This window comes from Loxodonta africana, chromosome 12 (assembly GCF_030014295.1).
Source record: "Loxodonta africana isolate mLoxAfr1 chromosome 12, mLoxAfr1.hap2, whole genome shotgun sequence".
Taxonomy (NCBI): Eukaryota; Metazoa; Chordata; class Mammalia; order Proboscidea; family Elephantidae; genus Loxodonta; species Loxodonta africana.
The window spans coordinates 101,212,105-101,239,479 of NC_087353.1; the positions used below are offsets into that span (position 1 = coordinate 101,212,105).

General features: G+C 44.4%; 1 protein-coding gene across 1 annotated transcript in view; it reads right to left on the reverse strand.

The window, feature by feature from the left end:
* The window catches only part of GALNT17 (polypeptide N-acetylgalactosaminyltransferase 17), a 538,869-nt gene extending 511,899 nt beyond the window's left edge, over positions 1-26,970 (reverse strand). Inside the window, exon 1 of the mRNA XM_003416636.4 lies at positions 26,733-26,970. Coding sequence (XP_003416684.4) covers positions 26,733-26,970 — 238 coding nt within the window. The remainder of the gene's footprint in view (positions 1-26,732) is intronic.
* Between the last annotated feature and the right edge of the window lie 405 nt (positions 26,971-27,375).

The following is a 27,375-nucleotide window of genomic DNA, read 5'->3' on the forward strand; positions in this document are numbered from 1 at the left end:
CATGATGGACAAGCTTCAGTGGAGCTCCCAAACAGACAGACTAGAAGAAAGGCCTAGTGATCTACTTCCCAAAATTAGCCAATGAAAACCCTGTGGCTCACAGAATATTGTCTAATATGGTGCCGGAAGATGACCTTCTAGGTTGAAAGGCACTCAAAATAAACAGCGGCTACAACAATGGAGTCCAGCATACCAACGACCACGAAGATGGCGCAGGACCAGGCGGTGTTTCATTCTGCTGTATGTGGGGTAGCCGTGAGTCAGAGCCTGCCTGACAGCAATTAACAACAACAGAAAGAGCTCACAGGAATAAGACTTTAAAGCTTTTGCCAGGAGAAAAAAGACTGGAAAGTACTTCAAAGCACAGGAGTCTACCCACCTGTCTCAGGGATTCCCAAACCAATTATCCACGGAGCTTCTGAAAAATGAGGACTCCTAAGTCAAGTCCCACGCCAAATCTACTAAATGTGAATCTCCAGGTTGCAGAGCTCCCCAAGTGACCATAAAGCTCAGCCAGGTCTGGGGAACACTGGAGTATTGTACCCCTAATCTTCAATGAGTGCTAAAGATATGGGCACCCTGTGTGTCCAAGGTAAGAGTAAATTTTAAAAAGTGTCCTCAGTCCAGGAACACTGAAGATATAAATTTAGTTTCTCTGCTGTAAGACCATAACTCAGACAGGGGAGAAAAGTGAGTCCTAGAGAGGCTAATAAGGAGCCCTAGTGACTCAGCTGCTAACAGGAAGGTTGGCAGTTCAAACACCCAGCTGCTGTGCAGGAAAAGGACATGGCGATCTGCTTCCATAAAGATTACAGCCAAGAAAACACTATGGGGAGATTCTACCTTGTCATATGGGGTCGCTGTGAGTTGGAATCGCCCTGAGAGCACCTAGCTACAACAGAGAAGCTAAATGTCTTGTTCCAAGGAGCCGTGATGGCAGTAACTACCACAGCAGCACTATTAAAAATACCACTCACCAACATTCCCCTATCATACAGGCACTCTGCAAGGTAGCTTACAAATACTACCTCACACAACCTGTATCATATTTACAGGAGCAGGTACATTATTCAGATGGTAAACGGGGGCTCAGCAACCTTGTGATTTGCCCAAAGCCCAAGTTTTGGTTTGGGTTTGTTAAGTAACCAAAAGGAAGTTGAAATTCCTAAGCCGTAAAAATGGTTAATGCGCTCAGCTGCTAACTGAAATGTTGGAGGTTCAAGTCAACCCAGAGGCACCTTGGACGAAAGCCCTGGTGACCTACTTCTCAAAAATCAGGCACTGAGGACCCTGCGGAGCACAGTTCTACTCTGACACACGTGGGTCGGAATCGCCATGAGCTGGAATCAACTTGACGGCAACTGGTTAACTGAGATGGCCCACCACCCATCTGTCAGTGTGTTGTACTGCGGTGGCCTGCGTGCTGCCATGATGTTGGAAGCTATGCCACCCATGGTGGACAGGTTTCAGCAGAACTTCCAGACTAAGAGGCTAGGAAGAAAAGCCTGGCAGTCTACTTCTGAAAATTTGCCAATGAAAACCTTCTACTGAAGATTAGGCTTTCAACAGAATCATCCCTGACAGGTATCCATAAACTCACATTCTAAAAAAAATGTGAACCATTATGGTATGCATCGAACTGTGTCCCCCAAAAGTGTGTGTTAAAATCCTAACACCTACATCTGTAAATATGACCCTGTTTGAAAATAGGGTTTTTCTTTTTTGTTACACCAATGAGATCATACTAGCGTAGGGTGGATCCTAAACTTAATTACCTCTGAGTTATAAGAAAGACCAGAATCAACACAGAGACACACACTGGGAAAAGATACCATAGGAAGATCCGTCTACAAGCAAAGGAAGGCCAGGGGTCACCAACAGACACCAGAAGCTGGGAGACAGACTCCCGGAAGGAATCAACCTGGCTGAGCCCCTGACCTGGACATTTAGCCTGCAAAACTGTGAGAGTATAAATTTCTGTTCTTTAAATACTTGTGGTGCTTGTTACAGCAGCACTGGATAACAAAGACACACCAACACAGATCCTTTCTTGAGGAGAAGAAGGGCAGTCAGGGTATTCAAGAGCCTTTGGGGGCCTCGGGTTTTCAGAGCCCTGAAGTAGGAGCCAGAGCCCCAGGAAATGATGTTGAGGGGGCCTGCAAACCTTCACTGTCTGCTCAGTTTTGCCAAGTAGAGATCTGAGAAGAAGGATGAGAATGGCGAAACTGAGAGTAGTCAACCCTACCCCAAGGGTCTATTCATACACACTACTGAGGAGCCACAGAACAAACCGAAACAAAAGCTTTAATTCAAACCACCCATTAGTAATCACTATTTAGCTTCTGCTTTCTCCCCAAACTGCTCTGTCCAAGTAGGCACAGTCCAAGAGTCCTTGCATCTTCCTGAGTGTTCACCTTCAGCTAATGAAGGAAGAGAGGTCTTGAAAAGCTTTTTTGTAAGATTTGTATATTTTAATATTAGTTCCAGCCCATTTCTCGAAATCTCCCTGGAATCAGTTCAACTGCAAGAAGATGGGTAGGCAGAAAAAAAAAAATAAAAAATTGAAGTGGATTTTAGAACAACTTGGCAAATTAGCAAAGTTTTTAACATCATTAAAGAGCTCTTAAATATTCTACCCCGAACTCCATTTTTACCTTGTGAATGCATTTCAGTAATTGCTCTGAAGGAAATTGTGGGACTCTGGCACAAACATAAATGTTTGCATGATTTAAAATGCAGTGGCAGTGAAGATCGTGATTTGTTTAATTGCTAATTCTTAAACTAACCTTTCCAGTCTGTCTCATCTTGAAAAATGCCAGTTCCTATCAACAGAAGCTGTAATAAAGACAATGCATATATTATTTAGTTGTTTATAATTGCAAACAACTTAGCGATATTTCAATACTTAGCCCTCAGCTCCAACATGGAGCTTAAGTAGGAGATGATTATAATCATTCCATCATTCTGTAAATAGAACACTGGGGTGCTGAGAAACAAACAATTTTCTTAAAGCCAACAGCAGATGAGGCACAGAAGGTGGCCTAGAACTGGGTGACTTTCAATCCAACCACCTGACCCCTTCCCACTTTACTATTAGGTCCTTGGGTGACGCTAACAGTTAAGCACTCAACTACAAGCTGAAAAGCTGGCGGTTCAGACCCACCCAGAGGTGCCTCAGGAGACAGCCTGGCAATCCCCTTCAGAAAAGTCACATCCAGTATGTCACAAAACAATATGTGTGAAAATTTTTGAATGAGAAATTAGCTTGAACTACTAACTTTCACCTAAAGCACAATTAAAAAAAAAAAAATGTTATGAAGTAGATCTACTCTGTATACACAGGGTGGCCATGAGTTGGAATCAAGTTGACAGCAACTAACAACAACTTAATCAGTATCTGCTGATCGTATTAATCAAGGACACAGATCAACAGTAGATACGTGGGCCTGTCACGTGGGAAGACTAGTGTTCCAGCCCTGCCTAATTAAGTTAGAATAAGTAACACTAGCTGCTGTAACAATCTCCAGTATCGATGGCTTAACACAACGGTCCAATGCAAAGAGTAAGACAGAGTTAGGAGAGGGAGGTGGTTGGCTCCACACATTCAGGGGGTGAGGATCCTTCCATCTTGTATGCCACCATCTTGTAAGCTTCAAAGGCCACCATCAAAAGGTCAAGAGCGAAGACACAAAAGACCCAACCTTATCCACCCAAGACTGTCGGAGACAGTCTCTACACCACCCACCTGGAGACTGACAACCCTGGACCTTAGCCCCGACCACCCAGTAAGCGAAGGGAAGCACACATGACATCCAATTCAATGACCAGGGAGAACATCCCCTGTACCCATAGCCAGGAGACAAGCAGGTCAGATACATCACCTCACCAAAAACATCACCTATATCCTCAGCAGCCCCACAAGAACAGCAAACAGAGACCTGTGTTCACACACACAGTCACTGCTCAGCCCATCCAGAGACAGGAGGTAAGAGTTTCAACATGGCCAGATTAGTGAAGAGAGTAGCACACACATACAGCCCACTCAGATATATCAAACAAAAGAACAACAACTAGGACACAGTAAACAAACAAACGTACAATAAATGAATTAACACATATAACTTACTGATGCCATGGAGATAACAGACAATATCAAATCACATAAAGAAGCAGGACAACATAGCTCCAGGCAGCGACCAAAATAAAGAATCAGAAAACATTCCGGAGGAAAATAAGGCAATGGAACTACCTGACAAAGAATCAAAAGGTTATACAGGGCTCTCCAAGAGATCAGGGAAAACACAGGTGACACAACAGAAGAATTCAGGAACACAGTACAAAAACAAAATGAAAGGCTTCCAGAAACCACACAAAAACAGCAACTAGAAATCCAAAAGATTAACAATAAAATTTCAGAATTAGATAACTCAATAGAAGGACACAGAAGCAGAGTTGAGACAATGGGAGTCAGAATTAGTGAGATTAAAGGCAAATCCCTTGAAACCAATTTGTTTGAGGAATAATCAGAAAAAAAAAAGAATGAAGATAGTGAAGAAAGCCTAAGAATTATGTGGGACACTATCGGGGGAAAAACTTACACATGATCAGAATTCCAGAATGGGGAGGTGGGGGAAGAATGGAAAAAACAAAGAGATTTTTGAAGATTTGCTGGCACAAAACTTCACAACTATCATGAAAGATGAGAAGATATCCATCTAAGAAGCTCTATGAACCCCATACAGGATAGACTCCAAAAGAAAGTCACCAAGACATATCATAATCAAACTTGCTAAAACCAGCTAGGAAAAAATGAAAAGTCACCTACGAAAGGAGAACCAATAAGCCTAAGCCCTGATTACTCAGCAGAAACCATGCAAGCAAGAAGGCAACGGGATGACCTATATAAAGCCTTAAAGGAAAAAACTTCCAGCCAAGAATTACATATCCAGCAAAACTGTTTCTCAAATATGATGGTAAAATTAGGACATTTCCAGAAAAACAGAAATTAAGGGGATATATAAAAACCAGACCAAAATTACAAGAGATATTAAAGACAGTCCTCCAGTTAGAGAACAAACAACATCAGACAACAATTCAAGATTAGGACACAGGACTGATCTGCCAGATACCAACCTAGACAGGGAATTCTCAAAAAAAAACTAAGCTTAAAATATTGAAAATAAGAAACCAGAGACATCAATATGTACATGACAACAACATCAAAACAAAAAAGAGGAAATAAACAGTGCAGTTATAGAACTTCCATATGCAGAGGAAGTCAAAGCGATATCAAGAAATAAAAGACTAGTTTAAACTTAGGAAAATAAAGGTAGCCACAAAGGAAGCTAAAAACCCTACCCATCAAAAGAAAAACATAAAGACTCAATAAACACAAAATTAAAAAATAACGGAAGAAATGAAAAGAAACTCCATACACAAAAAGAACTCAGTACAGAAAATTAAGTGAACCAGAGAAACCGTGAACACCACAAAAAAAAAGACAAAATGACAGTAGTAAACTCGTACCTATCAATAATTACACTAAATGTAAATGGCTTAAATGCACCAGTAGAGAGATAAAGAGTGGCAGAGTGAATTTAAAAAAAAAAAAAAAAAAACACAATCCATTTATATGCTGTCTACAGGAGACACGCTTTAAACACAATGACATCAATTAAAACTCAAGGGATGGAAAAAATATATCAAGTAAATAATAACCAAGAAAGACAAGGAGTGGCAATATTAATCTCCAGTAAAATAGACTTTAATGCAAAATCCACCACAAAGAATAAAGAAGAACAATATATAATGATTAAAGGGTCACTACACCAGGAGGACATAAGGATAATAAATACACACACACTGTCTTAGTCATCTAATGCTGCTGTACAAGAGGGTATCTTCAACAAAAAGAAATTTATTCTCTCACAGTCTGGTAGTCTAGAAGTCCAAATTCAGGGTGTCAGTTCCAGGGGAAGGCCTTCTGTCTCTGTCAGCTCTGAGGGAAGGTTCTTGTCATCAATCTTCTGTTGGTCTAGAAGCTTCTCTGCATAGGAACCTCAGGTCCAAAGGATGCACTCTGCTCCCAGTGCTGCTTTCTTGGTGGTATGAGGCCCTCCTGTCTCTCTGCTCTTCTCTCTTTTATATCTCAAAAGAAATTGGCTTAAGACACAATCTAATCTTGTAGCACACATCAACATAACTGCCGCTAATCCATCTCATTAACGTCATAGTGATAGGATTTACAACACATAGGAAAATCACATCAGATGACAAAATTGTAGACAATCATACAATACTGAAAATCATGACCTAGACAAGTTGACAGGCATTTTGGGGGGACACAATTCAACCCATGACATACATACAATGACAAAATCTAACTACACTGAAAAGAGAGACAGTTTCACAAGAATGGAAGGAGACTCAATACACCATTTTCAATGAAGGACAGAATACCTAGAAAGAAACTCAATAAAGATACATAAGATCGAAATGCCACAATCAAACAATTCAACCTCATAGACATATACAGAACGCTCCATCCAACAGCAGCAAAGTATGCATTCTTTTACAACGCACATGGAACATTCTTCAGAATAGACCATATCTTAGGACACAAAGCATGTGAAAAAGAAAATTTTTTCTTAGGACACAAAGCAGCACCTGATAAAATCCAAAACATCAAAATAATACAAAACATCTCCTCTGATAACAACACCTTGCTTAAAAAGTATTGGGTAATAGAAGAAATCAAGGATGGAACAACAACAACAACAACAAAAAACAGATTCAAATGAGAATGAAAACACATCTTATCAAAACCTTTGGGACACAGCACAAGCAGTGCTTAGGGGTCAATTTTTTTGTACACAACAAAAAATGAAAAATCAGCCAAAATCAAAACATCAACCATACAACTCGAACAAATAGAGAGCAACAAAAGAAACCCACAGTCACCAGAAGAAAGGAAATAATAAAGATCAGAGTAGCAATAAATGAAATAGAGAACAGAAAAACAACTGAAAAGAATCAACAAGACCAGAAGTTGGTTCTTCAAAAGAATCAACAAAGTTGACAAACCACTGGCCAAACTGACAAAAGAAAAGCAGGAGAGGACATAAATAACCCAGGGGGAATGAGATGGGTGATATAACAACAGAATCAACTAAGATAAAAAGGATCATAACAGAATACTATGAACAACTGTACCAAATTTGAAAACCTAGAGGAAATAGACAAGTTTCTAGAAACACACTACATACCTACAATAACACAAATTGAGATAGAAAAACTACATACACCCATAACAAAAGAAGAGATTGAAAAGGCAATTTAAAAAACTGACAGCAAAAAAAAAAAAAAAAAGCCCTGGCTCAGATGGCTTCACTGGACAATTCCACCAAACTTTCAAAAAGAAGCTCACACCAATACTACACAAACTATTTGAGAGCATAGAAAAGGAAGGAATACTTCAGAATTTATTCTATGAGGCCAGCATAACCCTGATATCAAAGCCAGGCAAAGACACCACAAAAAAAAAAAAAAAACTATGGGCCAATATCTCTCATGAATATAGATGCAAAAAAGTCTCATCAAAATTCTAGCCATTAGAATTCAACAGCATATCAAAAAAATAATACATCATGAACAAGTGGGATTCATACCAGGTATGCAAGAATAGTTCAACATTAGAAACTCTATCAATGTAATCCACCACATAAATAAAATAAAAGAATCACATGGTCATCTCAATAGATGCAGCAAAGGCATCTGATAATAATACTCAGCAAAATAGGAATAGGATGGTAATACCTTGACATAATAAACAGCATTTATACAAAACCAACATCCAACATCATTTTCAACAGAGAAAGACTGAAAGCAGAACGGCAACCAGACAAGGGTGCCTTTATCACCACTCTTATTCAACTTTGTGCTGTAGGTCCTAGCCACAGCAATAAGGCAAGAAAAAGAAGTAAAAGGTACCCAAACTGGTAAAAAACAAAAAAAAAGAGGTAAAACCATCCTTACTCGTAGATAATATGATCCTATACATAGAAAACCCCAAAGAATCCACAAGGAAGCTCCTGGAACTAATAAAGAATTTCTGCAAAGTAGCATGACACAAGATTCACACATAAAAATCAGTTGGAGTCCTCTTCACCAAAGAAGAGAATTTCAAAAAGGAAATCTGGAAACCAATACCATTAATAATAGCGACAAAGAAGATAAAATACTTAGGAATAAATCTGACCAGGAAGTTAAAAAAAAAAAACCTATACAAAGAAAACTACAAAATACTACCTCAAGAAACCAAAAGAGACCTACATAAATGGAAAGGCATACCATGTTCATGGACAGGGAGACTCAACACATTGTGAAAATGTCAATTCTACCTAAAGCGATCTATAGGTATAATGCAGTCCCCATCCAAATTTCAACAGCCTTATCTAACAAGATGGAGAAATTAATCACCAACTTTATATGGAAAGGGAAGAGGCCCCAAATAAGCAAAGCATTATTAAAGAAAAAGAACAAGGTGGGAGGCCTCACACCACCTCATCTCAGAACCTACTATACCACCACAGTAGTAAAAACAGCTCGGTACTGGTACAAGAGACACACAGACCAATGGAAAAGAATTGAGAACCCAGAGGTAAACCCATCCATCTACAGGCAGCTGATATTTGACAAAAGGTCCAAAGTCTGTTAAATGGGGAAAAGGTAGTCTCTTTAACAAATGGTGCTGGCATAACCAGATGTTTATCCGTAAAAAAAAAAAAAAAAAAAAAAACAGAATCCATACCTCACACCGTACACAAAAACTAACTCAAAATGGACCAAAGACCTAAATATAAAACCTAAAACAATAATGATCATAGAAGAAAAAACAAAGACAGCCCTAGGGGCCTTTATACACAGCATACACAGAATACAAACCATAACTAACAATGCACAAACACCAGAAGCGAAAATAGGTAAGTGAGAGCTCCTAAAAATTAAACACTTAGGCTCATCAAAAGACTTCACCAAAAGAGTACAAAGAGAACCTATAGACTGAGAAAACAATCATAGCTACAACATATCTGACAAGGGTCTAATCCCTAAAATCTAGAAAATACTTCAACAACAAAAAGACAAATAATCCAATTAAAAAATGTACAAAGGATGTGAACAGGCATTTCATCAAAGAAAACACTGAGGCAGCTAGCAGACACATTGAAGAGATGCTCGCAATCATTAGCCATTAGAGAAATGCAAATCAAAACTACAATGAGATAGCATCTCACTCTAACAATACTGGTACTAATTAAAAAAACAGAAAATAATAGATGTTGGTGAGGTTGTGGGGAGATTAGAACTCTTATGCACAGCTGATGGGAACGTAGAATGGTATAACCACTTTGGGAAACGATTTGGCACTTCCTTAAACAGCTAGAAATAGAAATATCACACGATCCAGCAATCCCACTCCTAGGAAAATATCCTAGAGAAATAAGAGCCATCATACAAACAGACATATGCACAGCCATGTTCACTGCAGCACTAGTCACAATAGCAAAAAGTGGAAACGACCTAAGTGCCCATCAACAGATGAATGGACAAATTATGGTACATATACACAATGGAATACTACCCAGTGAAAAAGAACAATGATGAATCTGTGAAACATCTCACAACATGGATGAATCTGGACGGCATTATGCTGAGTGAAGTAAGTCAATCACAAAAGGACAAATATTAAATGAGACCACTATTATAAACACTCAAGAAAAGGTTTACACGTAGTAAAAAAACATTATTTTATGGTTACTGGGGTGAGGAAGGATGGGAAGGGGGAATCACTAACTAGGTAAGAAAAAAAATAAATAAATAAGATAAGAGACAAGTGCAACTCTGGTGAAGGGAAAGACAACACACAATATAGGGAAAGTCAGCACAATTTGACCAAGGCAAAATCACAGAAGTTTCCTAGATACATCGAACACCTTGAGGGACTCAGTTGCTGGGGCTGAGAGCTGGGTACCACAGTCTCAGGGGACATCTAGGTCAACTGGCATAGCATAATTCACAAAGAAAATGTTCTACATCCTACTTTGGTAGGTAGCATCTGGGTCTTAAAAGCTCTCGAGTGGCCACCTAAGATACATCTATCGGCCCCATCCTGTTTGGGGCAAAGGAGAATGCAGAAAACCAAAGCCACAATGAAAATATTAGCCCAAAGGCCTAAAGGACTGCATGAACCATAGCCTCCACCAGCCTGAGCCCAGAAGAAATAGATGGTGCCAGGCTACCATCACCAACTACTCTAACAGGGATCACAACAGAGAGTCCCGGACAGAATGGGAGAGAAGTGTAGAACAAAATTCAAATTTGCAAACAAAGACCAGACTTACTGGTCTGACAGAGGCTGGAGGAACCCGAAGACCATGGGCCCCAGACACCCTGCTAGCTCAGAACTGAAGCCACTCCTGAGGGCCACTTCTCAGACAAAGATCAGACAGGAATATAAAACAAACAATAGTACACATAGAACACGCTTCTTGGTTCAGTCAAATACTCAAGACCAAATGGGTAACTCCTGCCCAAAAACAAGAGAAGAAGGCAGGAAAGCAGAATGAATGGACACGGAGAACCCAGGGTAGAAAGAGAGAGCATGATGTCACATGGTGACACATGATGTCACCAATGTCACAAAACATTTTGTGTATAAATTTTTGAATGAGAAACTAACTTGAGCTGTAAACTTTCATGTAAAGCACAATAAAGCTAAAAAAAAAAAAAGAAAGAAAAGAAACTTGTTCTCTGTCTTTTAGGAATTCCAGACTAAAATCCTATACTGCACACATACTCAAGCCCAGGTCTGTAGCACAGATCAGAACAGGGAGCAGGATTGAGACGAAGGCCATACTGGCCAAAGGGCTTACCTGGACACTGGGAACGACATCAGCCATTTGCACCAGCATCCCAGAAGTCCCCGTGATGACACACAACCTCTGAAGACCCCACACTCTTGTAGGGCCTGGGCTTAGTGCTGTGGTTCCTACTCAAGGCTGAGTATCCATTAAAAATGGCAGGTGCTGTCAGTTGGCCTAATATTGTTTTTAGAGTGTCTGTTCTACTTCCTAGCTCAATGACTAATATCTGGGGTCTTAAAAGGTTGTAAACAGCCACCCAACATACAACAATTGGTCTCTATGTGCCTGGAACAGCAGAGGAAGGAGATCCAGGTAACAGAAAGAAATGGACTGCAGGTTTGTCTCCATGAACTACGTCCTCCACTGCCATGAGGTCAGAAGGATGGGATAGTGCCCAGGCACCATTACTGAACATTTGATCAGTGATCCAATAGATAGATCCTGATCAAAAGGGAGGAAAAATGTGGAACAGGGTTTCAAATTCTTAGAGAAACCAAACTTACTACACCCACTGGGACAGTGGGAACCCCCGCATCTATCGCCCTGAGATAAATCTTTAAAGCTGGAGCAGAAACTATCCCATGAACTCACCTTTAAACTAAACAACAAGTTTAGCTGAACCTGTAAAGAATGGAAGCCCTGGTGACGTAGTGGTTAAGAGCTTGGCTGCTAACTAAAAGGTCAGTAGTTCAAATCCACCAGCTCCTTGGAAACCCTATGTAGAGTTCTACTCTGTGCTATATGGTCGCTATGAGTTGGAACCAACTTGATGGTACACAACAACAACAACAGTAAAGAATGTTCACCTTGAGCATTGCATTCTTTGAAAGAAATATCTATGAGATCTAATTGACAACAGTAACTCAAAAACACAGAGAAGTTTAGGGGACGGAGGGTCTAAGTTAATGGGGGTGTAACGATATGGGTACAGGGAGCAAAAATGATGACACAATGAGAAGAATGTAACCAACGTTACACTGTACAAGTAGAAAATGTTGAATGGCTGTATGTTTTTGATATATTTTGCCAAAAATAAAAATTTTTAAAAATGACTGCTGCAAGACTACACTGGACCTTGCCCAATCAAAGCCTCCATGATCTCAATCAGATAGCTATGGGACTGTCGGGAGGGCACAGGGCAGCAGCCAAGGACCAAGGCTTGCCTGAGGCCTGCCCAGAGCCGCCCAGACGAAGAAAGCATTGGCAAAGTGCACTCGTCAGCACCCCTATTTTGTTGTGCTAATTTCCTCGCAAATATAAGCAAAGCCTTTTAATTAACGTAATATCAATTTCACTTTTCTCACATTTCGTTCTAATTATGGGCTGGATGTAAAGCTCACACAGCATAATTTAGAGCCCTAGAATTAACAGCTTTACAGCTTTACACACTGGAAACTGCTAAACCTGAGTGACACAGGCTCCCTGCCACCATCCTGTCACTTGTGACAGGTGTTCCCACTGCCGTCCCCGAGCCCTGGGCCAGTCACCGCCTGATCAGTACCTAGTCTGTGCCGCACCCCACAAGCCAACAAGTGCCAGCTTCACAAAGGAAGACACGGAAAGAGGCAGATCTCTCTGAACAATGCATTTCTCTCTCTGGGCTTTGGTTTTCCCATATGTAAAATGGGTATAATGGCGTAAGTAGATGATTCGGTGGTAGAATTCTCACCTTCCAGGTGGTAGGCTGTGTGGATCACAACACATTATAGATACATTGCAAAGAATGGGAATTCCGGAACACTTAATTACGCTCACGAGGAACCTATACGTAAATCAAGAGGTAGTCGTTCGAACAAAACGAGAGAATACTGCGTAGTCTAAAGTGAGGAAAGGTGTGTGTCAGGGTTGTATCTTTTCACCATACCTATTCAATCTGTATGCTGAGCAAATAATTCAAGAATTGGACTATACAAAGAAGAATGGGATATTAGGACTGGCGGAAGACTCATTAACAACCTGCATTATACAGACGACAAAACTTTGCCTGCTGAAGGCAAAGAGGACTTGAAGCACTACTTGATGAAGATCAAAGACCACAGCCTTCAGTATGGATTACACCTCAACATAAAAAAAAACAAAAATCGTCACAACTGGACCAATAAGCAACATCATGATGAACAAAAAAACACCGAAGCTGTCAAGGATTTCATTTTACTTGGATCTACAATCAACACCCATGGAAGCAGTAGTCAAGAAATCAAATGACACATTGCATTAGACAAATCTGCTGCAAAAGACTTCTTTAAAGTGTTAAAAAGCAAAGATGTCACTTTAAGGATGAAGGTGTGCCTGACCTAAGCCATGGTATTTTCAATCGCCTCATATGCTTGCAAAAGCTGGACAATGTATAGGGAAGACCAAACAATTGACCCTTTGAGTTATGGTGCTGGCGAAGAATGCTGAATATAGCATGGACTGCTAAAAGAACAAACCTGTCTTGGAAGAATTGCAGCCAGAATGCTCCTTGGAAGCAAGGATGACGAGACTTTGACTCACATACCTTGGACATGTTATCAGGAGGGACCAGTCCTTGCAGAAGGATATCATGCTTGGTAAAGCAGAGGGTCAGCAAAGCAGAGGAAGACCCTCAACGAGACTGACTGACACAGTAGCTGCAACAATCGTGAGGATGGTGCAGGACGGGGCAGTGTTTCGTTCTGTTGTACGTAGGGTTGCTGTGAGTCAGAAACTGACTCCACGGCACCTAACAACAACCTAAGGGAGGAGAGCCAAGTCCAATTACCACCACCCATCTGTCACTGGTGGTTTACATGAACAGGTTCTAGCAGACCTTTCAGACTAAGACAGACTAGGAAGAAAGGTCTGGCAATCTACTTCCAAAAATCAACCAATGAAAACCCTATGGATCACAACCATCCAATCAGCAACTGATTACGGGGATGTCATAGGACAGCTTTTTGTTCCACTGTGCATGGGGTCGCCATGAGTTGAGGGTCAACTCAAAAACAGCTAATAAGAACAATAATGTGGAATAAAGCCACACAAAACACTCGACACATATCTGATGCTCACTAAAAACAGCAGTGTAGGGGAAACTCCGCTATATGGACGTTTACGCAAACACCATATATAGTATTTCATCAAATGAAATAAAATATCATCAACTGTACGATGGACCATTTTATGTACTCATGGGAAAAAAAAATGCTGCCAATTAAACCATGACACACCATTGATTCTAAGATGAGTCCCAATTTCAAAGATGTAAAACATGCATCTTAAAGTTGATGAAATATAGTTGTATAAGGTACTTTCAAACCATGAAATCCCTTCAAGTCAAATCTAAGTCAACTAGAACGCCAGAAGGCTTGCACATTCTAGTTAATTGGATTTCTAGTTAGGATAGTATCTGGCTTCATTTTAATATTCACTGACAAAGTAACGTGAGTGGAGAGGGATGGCAAACCCTGGAGATTCACAATGCAAACGCCCTTCCTTCTCTCCTTCTCTCTTGCCATCACCATATTTTACTTTCTCTGGAAAGCAACTACTCTTGAAACAAGGGTGGTCAAGTGATCATTTTCTAGCCCACATCTGGGAGGCTGCCAGGGAGGCTTCTGAAAAAACTTCTGCTTTCTTGATTAAACAATAGGAGCAAATGTGGCCAGTGGTGCAGTGCTTCCTACCTTGTATAAAGATGCAATGGCTGGAATTACAGCAGCCATCTTCTAACCATAAAGAAAAAATGAAGAGAAATATAACATGAGCTATGACAGCATAATACTGAACCAACACCAGCTACATTACCTCGCGACTTCCTAAATGAAAATAAGTTTAAACCATTGTTACTTGGGCTTTTTTTTACTCGTTGATGAATTAATTCCTAAATAACGTAGAGAGGGATTTTTAAAAATCAATTAAATCTACTCCCTTGCAAACTATTGGGACTGACCATGTAAACAACTCCTTTATAATAAAAGGTGGAAATGAATGAAGGCTAAAAACAGACATAAGGGCCCAGAAGAAGGGACAATTCATTTTGACAAGGTGGTCAGGGAAGGTTTCAAAGAATGAAGGGTTTCTGGAGTCCCCCCTAGGTGGTGCCAATGATCAGCTGTGCAAGTGCTCAGCTACTAACCGAAAGATTGGCGGTGCGAGTCTACACAGAGATGCCTCAGAAGAAAGGCCTGGCAATCTAGTTCCACAGCCTTGAAAATCCCATGGAGCACAGTTCTACTCCGCAACTCATGGAATCGCCACAAGTCACAATTCACTCAGTGGCAGCTGGTTGGTTGGAACTGGTCCTTGAAGAATGAATGAGATTTTAGTAAGAATGGGGCAGGGTAGGGCATTATTCATAGCCTGAGAGTTAAAAGGACCCTACAGTCTTGAAGCTCTCATTTTATAGGTGCATAAACTTCACTCCCTAGAAAAAGGGTAGGACTAGTCTGTGCTTTCTACCAGGGAGGTACAGCACCTAACAAGCCTTGCAGAGCCAAAAGCCACCCCTCAGTAAACACTAATCACACAATTAGCCATCATGTCTGAGACTAGGACAGGAGGAAGCGCTTCCAGAGCCCTGCTCCCTATTAACTGTCAGCGTGCTGTGTGTCGGTGTCTGGATGTCGCCGCCTGTAATTACAGCAGTGGTTCATTACTCATGCGTGGTAAGGCTGAGGCTCCGCAGTTAGCCATGACAGAGACATTATTAAAAAGGAAAATTTCTTTATCAGCGGCTAAGCCGATTGTCATCCACACGTCAGAACAGTCTAGAGGACTGTGAGGAGCAATCACCAAGGCAGAGGAAGGCCTTTCAACCATGGTAGTCCTGCATTTACTGAAGGGCTGTGGGCAGGAGGAAGGAAGGAGGGAGAAGACTCAGAAAGGATACACTCAAAACTGATGGCAAAGAGGCTAGATGAACCCCTGAAACGACTGCCCTGAGACCATCTTTAAACTTTTGTCTTAGCCATCTAGTGCTGCTATAACAGAAATACCACAAGTGGATGGCTTTAACAAACAAATTTATTATCTCACCTTAAAGTAAGCTTAAAGTCCAGATTCAGGGTGTCAGCTCCAGGGGAAGGCTTTCTCTGTCTGCCGGCTCTAGTGGAAGTTCCTTCCCGTCAATCCTCCCCTGAACTAAGCTTCTCTGCGCAGGAAGCCCAGGTCCAAAGGACACACCTTGCTCCTGATGCATCTTTCTTGGTAGTAGGAGGTCCCCCTCTCTGCTAGCTTCCCCTTCCTTTTATCTCTTGAGAGATAAAAGGTGGTACAGGCCACACTCCCGGAAACTACCTTTACCTTGGATCAGGGAGGTGACTTGGGTAAGGGTGATGTTACAATCCCACCCTAATCATCTTTAACATAAAATTACAATCACAAAATGGAGGACAACCACAGAATACCGGGAATCAGGGCCTAACCAAGTTGATACACACATTTTTGGGGGGACATAATTCAATCTATGACAAGCTTAAACCAAAAATATAAGTCATCTTAAAACCAAAACAACAGCTTAGCTCAATTAGTAAAAAAGGTCTGCCTTGAGCATTGTGCTCTTTTAAGAACTATCCATATGGGATCAACTTGACAATAGCAACTTGAAAGTTTAGACGGGAAGCTTATGGGGCAGTGGTGGGGGAAAAACACTTCATGGTAGAGAACACCTCAGAAAAAGAGGGTGAGAATGGCCGCACAACTGAAAGAATGTAATCCATAACACTGAACTGGACACTCAGAAATGGTTGAGTTGCTGTATGTGTTGCTGGGTACATTCTCAAAGACAACAAAATAAATACAATTTAGGGAAAAAAGGTCTCGGCTAGAAGTACACATTTGAAAATCATCAGCATAAGTAATAATGTCAGAGGAGGGATGAGGTACTGGAGTGTGATTAATTAATGCCCATTAATTTATTTGCTTTTGTAAAAAAAAAAAAAAGTCAGGAAAAATCAGTGTAGAGATTGAGTTTTACGAAAGTTACGTGCCACAAATACAGGACTTTTCAAGCAAACGACTTTGAGAAATCTATATAAATAGCAAATACTAGGAAATGTAGAGAAATTTTTAGGGATATATGTTCCCAAAGTGGTATATAATTATACCTTGTCCCTTCCTTCCAACTTGTTATTATGATAAAATGTAGAAGAAAAAAAAAAAAACGGATAGCAAATAAAAACAAATGTTGCCATCAAGTTAATTCCAACTCATGGCAACCCCACGTGCTACAGAATAAAACTTTTCTATAGGGTTTTCTTGGCCGTAATCTTAACAGAAGCAGATCGCCAGGCCTTTCTTCCTCGGTGTTGCTGGGTGGGTTTGAACCATCGATCTTTAATTTAGTAGTCGAGCACAAACCGTTTGCACCACCCAAACTAAACGCCTGTTGCTCTTGAGTGGATTCTGACTGATAGCAACCCTACAGGATAGAGCAGAACTGCCCCCTAAAGGGTTCCGAAGGCTGTAATGTTTATCCAAGAGATTGCCCCACTTTTCTCTCACGTTTCACTACCCAGGGACCTTAAAATTGATAGCAGTGCTGATAAAATGGAAATGGCACGGGGGGACCGAGGGGGTTCTCTGCCTTTTTTGAATATTTCATGGATTGCTTACAGTTGTTTTCTATTCAGAAAATAAATAAATATAACTCCATGAGCCCGAGGGGAACACTGAAGCTTCGGTGGTAGAATTCTCGTCCCCCCAGGCTCCACTCCCCCCCAGTACACCTCATATAACTCCATGAGCCCGAGGGGAACACTGATGCTTCGGTGGTAGAATTCTCGTCCCCCCAGGCTCCACTCCCCCCCAGTACACCTCATATAACTCCATGAGCCCGAGGGGAACACTGATGCTTCGGTGGTAGAATTCTCATCCCCCCAGGTTCCACTCCCCACCAGTACACCTCATGTACAGCCGTCACCCGTTTGTCAGTGGAGGCTTTTGTGCTGCTATGATGCTGAACAGGTTTCAGGAGAGCTTCTAGACAGACTAGGAAGAAAGGCCTGGCAATCTACTTCTGAAAATCAGCCAATGAAAATCCTGTGGATCACAATGGCCCAACTCCATTGCACGTGGGTCGCCATGAGTCAGGGACCAACTTGTGGCAGCTAACCACAACATGAGCCAAAGGACCCCAGGGAGCTGGTTGGCCCTGGTTAAAACCAGGGATAAGAACTTCATCTCTGTGTCCCCGACTCCTGGTCTGGACCGGCGTCATCTGAGTCCTCCCCTCTGCCTTGGGCTCCTGGGGGCTCTTATTTTTCCATCCCATTTTTCACTGACCGAAGCATCAGGTCTTGTGCTTAAATCCAGTACTCACTAACTAAAGCATCTCTCGTGGACGTGGCACTGAGAGCGAGCCTTCCATCTTACTTGTTCTCCTTTATCAACACAACAGTGTGGTGAGACCTACGGCCTTACCCCCTCTGACCAAGAGGGAAACTGAGGTCCTGGAGGTATCTGAGTTGCCCATCTACCAGTGGAAGCTTGTGTGTTGCTATGATGCTGAACAGTTTGAGCAGGGTGTCCAGACTAAAAAAAAGGGACTAGGAAGAAGGGCCTGGTGATCTACTTCCAAAAATCAGCCATTGAAAACTCTAAAGATCCCAGCGGTCGAATCCGCAACCCATCACAGGGATGGTGCAGGACTGGGCAGCGTTTCATTCTGTTGTGCTGGGGTCACCATGAGTTGGAGCTGACTCCAGGGCAGCTAACGATGACAAGGATTCAAAGCTCGTCTCATCTTAGGTTGCTTCTTAATTTGACTCAGGCCTTGGCCTACCCATGCCCGTTCCTGCTGTCACTCTTAGCTCTAATAACTGAATTTTCTTCCTGTCCAGAAAGGCCACTCCCAATTTGGCAACAGCAAAGGTCAGACAGGGGGCTGGATTTCTGCCTCTAGCAGGCAGGCAGCAGCTGCCCCAGCTGGCAGGGTGCCTGTCACACACACTGGCCAACACGGGTGTGCCTGATCTGAGGGCTCTCCAAACACAGGGCTCCCCATTTCTCCAGAAGGGCCAGCTGCATCCAGATGCTATCGGCCACTGGAAGTTAAGGAGCGAGCCTCTCTTCTGCACCCAGGCCCTGGCCCCACTGACCAAGCCTTCCACACAGCCCAGCAGAGTGTCCTTGGAGAGCACAGGAAGGCTTACCGTGCTCTGGCTTCCTTCTGACACTCTGCAGTGACAGATTTTAATGTGATCATTGGCCCTCATCCCCTGTCTCCTTCCCACAGGACAGCCTGGTACCATTCAGCATCTGTAGCCATTAGGGGTATGTCTATCTCCCTGCAGGAAAAGGGAAAGAGCATCAGGGCAGCTCTGGGCTCCCAGAAAGATGTGCTTTCAAAACGCCGCCTTTGGTGATTCCTCAAAAAGTTAAACATAGAACTACCATGTGACCCAGATATTCCCCTCTTAGGTATATAACCAAGAGACCTGAAAGCAGCAACGGCAACACACATGTACTCCAGTGTTCACTGCGGCACTATTTACAACAGCCCAAAGGTAGAAACAACCCAAGTGTGTATCGACAGATGAATGGATACACAAAATGTGATACATCCATGCGATGGAATATCAGCCACAAAGGGAAATGAAGTCCTGATGCACGCCACTACAGGGATGACCCCTGAAAACATCACACTGAGCGAAATGTCAGTTGCAAAAGGACAAATACTGTACAATCTCACTTGCATAAAATAAGCAAACACATGTTGTTGTTCTTAGGTGCCGTCGAGTCTATTTCAACTCATAGTGACCCCAAATGACAGAGCAGAACTGCCCCATAAGGCTTCCTAGGCTGTAATCCTTACGAAAGCAGATGGCCACATCTTTCTGCAACGGAGATGCTGGGTAAGCTCGAATAACAAGCCTTTCAGTTAGTCACCGAGCACTTAACCACTGTGCCACCAGGGCTCTTCAAGAAAATATAGTAACCAAAAATCATTGCCTTTGAATCGATTCCAACTCATAGCGACCCTACAGGACAGCACAGAACTGCCCCATAAGGTTTCCAAGGAGCAGATGGTGGGTTCAAACTGCCAACCTTTTGGTTAGCAGCTAAGCTCTTAACCACTGCACCATCAGGGTGCCAAAAAAAAAAAATACAGAAACCAAAAATTATTAGTGGTTACCAGAAGTGGGAGGGAGGGGGAAAGGGGAAGGTTTTCCCCAGGGGGGCTGTGAGTTTATGTTAATGGTGGTGGGATAATCTGGAAAAGGACTGCGAGAATGGTAGCACAACACAAAGAATCGAATCAATGTCACTGAATTGTACATTACAAACTGTTGAGTTGGCGTATGTTTAGTTATGTGTATTTTCATCACAATAAAAAAAAATGCCACCCCTCTCTCTGACCCTACCTTGGAGGCCTGTGAGCAAATCTCCACCTCAGCCCTTCTGTGCTAACTCACCTCCCCTGCTCACTGAGCGTGGCGTGTGGGTCAGGCTGCCGGGCTGCACTTGGTTTATTTAAGAACAGTTTGTTTTCTGCAGCTCCGACTGCAGCTCCGTTTGCCTGTGTGGCTTGGGGGCAGGACGGAGATAGGTAATTCTAACTTCTCTTCATTCCCACAAAGATTTTCAATTTGTTCAAGCAACCCTACTTCTATTGAATATCCTTCTGAAATCTAAATGTGGAACCTAACCTGAATCAATTGTATTTCCTCTCACCACCCTAGGCTTACTGGGTGGAGCTCGGACGTGCACCCTTCCAAGTCACTATAAAGGGGCTCTCACAAGGGGCAGGGTCACCAGCCAGAGATTGGGGCTTGCGCAGGGCCAGGAAACACCACACCACTCCGCCATCTTGGCCCCTACCCATTAGAAGGTGTCAGACTGGGTAAAAACCTCCACAGAGGTTCAAGTCCACCCAGAGGAGTCTCAAAAGAAAGAGATCACCCAGAGGTGATCTATTTCCAAAAAAATCAGCCACTGAAAACTCTATGGAGCACATTTCTACTCTGACACACGTGGGGTCGTCATGAGTTGGAATTGACACGATGGCAGCTGGTTTGTTATTAATCTTGGCTCTGCCCCTCACTGGCCGAGCCACCCTATCTAAATCACCTAACACCTCCGTTTCTCACCTTTTTCATCTCTAAAATGGGAAACATAAATAACTTCTTCAGAACATGACGGAAAGCCAAAAGTCACATACAGAGTTACATGGGGAATTCTGACAAGAAATCTATCTCAAAGTCCATTTCCTTAATGCTGGCAAAAAACCATCATGCTACCACTTTAAAACAATATCTAAACATAGTATTATTTTCTTCCACATAAATTTTTAGATTTTCCAAATTATCTACAATAAATCTGAATTAATTTTATCTAACAAAAAATATATATCAAACCACATTCATTTTACAAAATCACGCATTTAAAGAAAATATACTGAGGCTTGCTCGTCCCTAACCTGGAGGAATGCTTAACTTCCAAGCTCCTCAGAAGGATCTGGTCCCCTTCAGTCAGGAGGGTGAAGGCCCAGAGTGGCCTCAAGATGGCGCAGGCAAGATGGCTTCCTCACACTAGGTGTCCTCAGCTAAGTCCTCCCAGCCCTTCCTCTCACCACATCCGCCCAACCCAGGCTTTACAGTCTGGTTTTCTGGAGCTTATTTCCACTCTGGCTGTCATTTACCTCTTAAAGCCAGCTCCCATCCAATTAATCAACCAATAAACTTTAAGTGCCCACATTGTGTGCAAGGTGCTATGTCAGATGCTGAGGGATGGAGGTGGTATTAAAAAAAAGTCCAAAATATGATTCCAGACATTAAGACAACTACAGTCCAATTCTGGACTCAAAAGATAAACCCATGGAGACCACAAGGTCTCCAGCACCTCAGAGCAGAATGAGCTCAGACTGTGTGGCCTGGCTCAACCACCCTGCCCCCAGAATTGACCTTGAGCCCAGTCTTAAAAGCAGACAGAATGCAGAGAGGAAGAAGAAAAGAGAGAGCAGACCAGGACAACTAAAAGCAAAACCCAGTTGTCATTGAATTGACTCCGACTCAAGACAATCCCATGTGTGCCAAGTAGAGCCGTGCTCCACAGGGTTTTCATGGCTGTGACCTATCAGAAACAGATCACCAATCACCAGGCCTTTGTTCTGAGGTGCCTCTGGATGGGTTCAAACCGCCAACTAAACTTTTTGGTTAAGCAGCCAAGTGCTTAAACAGTTAGTAGCCCAGCTAGGGCTGAAATGTGGTAGCTAAAAAACCTATGGTAAACGCAAGCAGGTTCAGCAAGCAGGGCAGCCTGGCTGGAGGAGGGAGAATGTACTGGGCCAGAGTGAGAACATGGGAAAGGGCGTTGGGACTGGCTGTGCGGGCCCCAGTTGCTGGCCTCCATGCTTGACCGTGATTCTTAGGGGACAGGAAGCCACTGGAAAGTGTTGAGCCCTTTGGATGCGCTGCTTTTCACTCGGATAACTTGATCCATTGTATGTTCAGGGGAATGGAGGGATGAGTGAACACAGGTAGGAATGCCGCTAAAAGGTTACTGCCATAACAACTGAAACGTCCACCAAGAGAAGAACGGATAAACAAAATGTGGTATATTCATACAATGGAATATCTGTTGCTGTTGTTGTTGTTGTTGTTGTTGTTGTTGTTAGCTGCTGCCGAGCTAGCCCCCAATTCATGTCGACCCCGTGTGTTACAGAGTAGAACCGTTCCACAGGGTTTTCTTGGCTGTAATTTTTATGGAAGCAGTTCACCAGGCCTTCTTCCACAGAGCCAGCAGGTAGGTTTGAACTGCCAGCCTTTAGGTTAGCAGCCAACTTCAAACTGCTTGTGCCACCAGAGCTCCTTAGAGAAATATTACTCAGTCATAAAGAGAAATGAAGTGCTGATACATGCTACTACACGGATGAATCCAGAAAACATGACTGTGAGTGAAATAAGTCAGCCACAAAAGGACAAATACTGTATGATGCCACATATATGAAATAAGCAAATACACAGAAACTAAAGAGCATTAGTGGTTACCAGGGTTGGGAGTGCGGAGGGAAGGGGGAGTTACTGTTTGGAGGCACTGAGGTTATGCTGTGGGAGAAGATGTGGCAGTCTGCTTCCACCGGGATTTACAGCCGTGGAGGCCCTAGGGGGTCAATGAGTCCGATTCGACTCGATGGCACTGGGTTTGGTTGGTTTTGGAGGTTATGTTAATGGTGACGGAATGATTCAGAAAATGATAGTGATAATGGTCGCCAACATGGAGAGTATAATCAATGTCATGGGACTGTACCTCTAAAAGCTGTTGAGTTGGTGAATGTTTGTAATGTATATTTGTCCCATGATTTTTAAAACAGGAAAAAAAGGTTACTGCTGAAACCAGCTCAGAGGAGGAAACATGGGCCGGGGCAGAGGGTCCACGTGGGAGCCTGGTAGAAAAAATGGAAGAAAAGATGCAAGACAGACCCTGTAGGGGTAAAAATTCCTCTTTGTGTGCCATCAATGAATGGGAGACTCATTACCAGAACCAAGCATGGGCAAAGGATGGAAGGCTGGGGGCAGAGGGAACAAGGACAGAGAGAGGGTAGAGAGAGGGAGGGTCTTTTCCTTTTCAGAACTTTCCCCGCTCTTTTCCTGCAGGCTGCATGTCACTACAAATTACACTCGGCAGCCAGGACGATAACATCTACGCAGAACCAGCTTGAATCCCTGGCTGGCCCAGGAAAACTCCTACCTGGTCTTCCTGCCAGCAACTCCTCAGAGCTGCAGGACAACTCTGCCTGTCCACCCTACAGCTCCCAACCCAAAAGCCCCAAGTATGAGACAGCCCCACCCGCAGGGAACTGCCGGAATGGTCGAAGAACACCGAGAAACAAGACAGAGCCCCAGCCCACAGAAGCAATCTCTGGGCTTTTCAGAAGTTCCCCATCCCTTCTGACCAACAACTTTGTTTCAAGGGGTTTTCTGCACTGGCTTTGCTTGCTGTAGGATCACGGTACCTGGCCACAAGCTGGTTAAAGCTGCAACTTTTGGGGCCTCGCCCCAGACCTAGGGAGTCAGAGACTCAGGGTGGGGCCCAGAAGTATGTGTTTAACAAGCCTTCCAGGCGATTCTACACAAACTAAAGACTAAGAAAGGCTGGTGCAGTGGGTAAGCACCGCCATGCCGGCGTCAGAAGGCCCAGCTCTAACCTTCCCTAACCACGGGACTGCGAGCATGTTCCTTCAGGGTAACAGCACCTACCTCACATCAAAAAAAAGTAACAGCCGATGAGTCGATTCTGACTCACGGAGACCTCATGTGTTAGAGTAGAACTGATCCATGGGGTTTTCTTGGCTGTAACGTCAATAGAAACTAGAACAACAATCTTTAGGGAAGCACATTGCCAGGCCTTTCTTCTGTGGTGCCACTGGGTGGGTTTGAACCGCCAACCTTTAGGTTAGCAGCCAAGTGCAAATCGATTGCTCCACCCAGGGATCTCCCCACCTCACAGGGCTGTTGTAAACTGTATGAGTTAACACATGTCTGGCACTTAGTAAATACTACGTTTTTGTTGTTAGCTGCTGTCAAGTCTGCCCAAGACTCACTGCAACCTCACGCGTTACAGCACAGAACTGTTCCATACGGTTTTCTTGGCTGTAATCTTTACGGAAGCAGTTTGCCAGGCCTTTCTTCTGTAGAGCTGCTGGGTGGGTTCGAACCACAAACCTTTAAGTCAGCAGCCGATCCCAAACCACGTGCACTACCAGGGCTTCTCGTTATTAACGGGAGAGCTGGGGGGTGCAATCATATTACATTTAATTTTCCTAACTGAAATTAATACTAAAATGGCCTTGTCTCCCTGAGTGCAGCCTAGCAGTGGGGGAACCCGATGACCCTTGCACTCTCTCTTTGGGGTCCTATGGGTAAATCTATAGCAGGTATCTGTGCAGGATAAAAAGGCTCGCCCCACAAGCTTCTTATTCCTGCAGAAATGAACTGTAGGTTTTTGCTTCACTTTGTGCCTCAGTTTCTAGACCTTCAGGAGAACAGCCTCAGCATGACTCCTGAGAGAGACACTGTGTGCAAGGGGTCACAGGACCACAGTTTCCTGCTACAGATGCAGATTCAAGTCCAAGGCCACCCATGGACACGTGTCCAATGGCATCCAGATGACCCGGGTGTCCTTTCAGGAGGCACTCAGTACATCTGACCACCACCCACCAGGAATTACCCAGAAAGGACCATCAGAGAGAGGGAAGAGAATGGTCTGGCTGTTGTCCCCCTCCCTGTCCCGGGCCAGTCTCACTAACTGCCATGAAGGCAGTGGGGTCCATTCCTCCTAAAAAGAACACAAGGCAGTTTGAAAGCTGTATCTGCAGCTCCATGTATCAATTTTTTCCATCAAACTTAATGTTGTTGTTAGTTGCCATGGCAACTATAAGACAGTAGACAGAGGTTTCTGCCTCCTTGTCAAGACCACAGGGTCTGCAGTCAACCAGACGTGAGTTTCTGACTGCAGACTTAACTAGCAGCAGGTGCCTGGCAACTTAGTTAACCTCTCCAAATCTTATTTGCTTATTTCTAATTTGGGGCTGAGAAGCCCCGGTAGCACAATGGTTAAGCACTGACTCCCAGCCAAAAGGCTGGCAGTTTGAACTCAACCAGCCACTCTGGGGGAGAAAGACCTGGGGAATCTGCTCCCATAAAGATTACAGCCTAGAAAACTCTATGAGGCAACTGTACTCCGTCACATGGGGTCGCTGTGAATCAGATCAAATCAACAGCACCTAACAACAACGAGGGGCTAGAATGGAATCTACCTGGAATGATGTGAACAATGAGATAGCGCACTCGTACCAACTTTGCACGGTGCCTGGTATAGTACAAGAATCACACTAATTATGATTATCATGATTTTTATTATGACTGTCTGTAGTTCTGGAACTACTGTGTGAGATTAAGTAAGAAGCACAGGAAGGGACGAGGCAGCCTGTCTCCGAGTGCTGCATCTGTTGCAGATAGCTACCACGTGGACCCTGGAGAGCTGCGGACTCCAGCAGCTAACACTCACTCTGACCTTGGGGACAGTGAGTGTCCAATGACCCATGAGTCCCCGGACCAGGTCTAAATGTGGCACAGAAAAAAGTGTCCCCCTTCTCCTGAAGCACAGAGGAGGACATTTTAGATGGGGCAGACTCTCACAATTGCCACTAATAGGATGCTCCACTCCGCTTTGCTACACGCTATAAAAACCTGCTTCCCAGCCCACGACGAACTTTAACAATCGCCCCACGGCAGCTCCGGGGGAGAAACCGCTTCGGGCGAGAAACCGGGTGTGTTTTTCATAGCAACCTCACCAAGGCGGCGGGAAGGGAGGAGTTCTAATTATCAGCTGTGCAGCCTGCCTCATCCAGCGATAACACAGTCACCTAACTTACCACCTGAGCGCATTAGCTCCACGACCTGGGGCCCTGAATTTGCCTGCAGGCTTTTAAGGCCCCCTTCATCCCCCATTCCCTGTCTGTCCAAACACTGCGCGATAGAAGCTATTTCCTCCCTCGACCCCCGCCCGCGCTCCGGTCCCATTTCTGCGCTGGAGCTGGAGTCTCGAGAAACGATTTCGTGAACCGCACGCGGGGCCGGAGGCAACTGTACTGACACGTTTCCACCATGCAACCAAACTTACAGCTGGGGCACAGAAACGCAGCAGACAGTTCTTTCTAGGAGCCCCGGCCTCCTGACCGACGCCGGTCAGAGAGAGGAAGAGGGAGCGCACGGAAGGCTCCAGGCGCCAGCGCCGTGCTGTCCCTCCGCGCCCCGCCGGCTCTCGGGCACTGGGCGCAGGACTCCCGGCTTACGCCGTTCCCGGCCGGCCCGCGCGAGCCCGGTGGGCGTCGACGCGCGTCCTTACCATTCAGCTGCCGGTACACGATGTCCTCGAGCAGCGAGAGGCGCTTCAGGACAGCATCCTGGATGGGGCTGGCGCTGTGCGCGCTGAGGTTGGCCGCCTCAGCGCGCGGCCGGATCTCGTGGAAGGCGTCCCCGCTGCGCACCGCGATGGGCCGGCACTTGGCCAGGAAGAGCACGAAGCCGGCCACCGCGATCAAGTTCAACACCAGCAGCACTTTGACTCTTCTCAGTGAAGCCATCAAACACTCCCGGCCGGCCCTCGCCCCGGACCCGCGCCCCTCGAGCTCCTGCGAGGCGCGGGGCAGCCAGGGGACGTGCGAACCTCACGCTCCGGCCGGCCGGCGAGGACAGCGGCTGCCCGGGCCCGGTGCGCGGGAGGCGGAGACGGCTAGAAAGACGGGGCGTTCGGAGGAGGGCGGAATCGCTCACATGGGAGCCCCCAGTCCGCAGAAACGCTCTCGAAATGCCTCCTTGGTCTCCAGCGCCCGGCCCCTTCTAGGCGCCTCCGCTTCTCAGCCAAAGGCCGGGGCCGGGGGTCCCTCCCCTTGCCCAGCGAGCGGCTCGCCTCTGGGCTGGTAAGCGGGGCTACGGTCTCAGCGGAAGCCCGGGTCCGGCGAGGGGCTGCCCAGGAGCCGCGGCGGGCG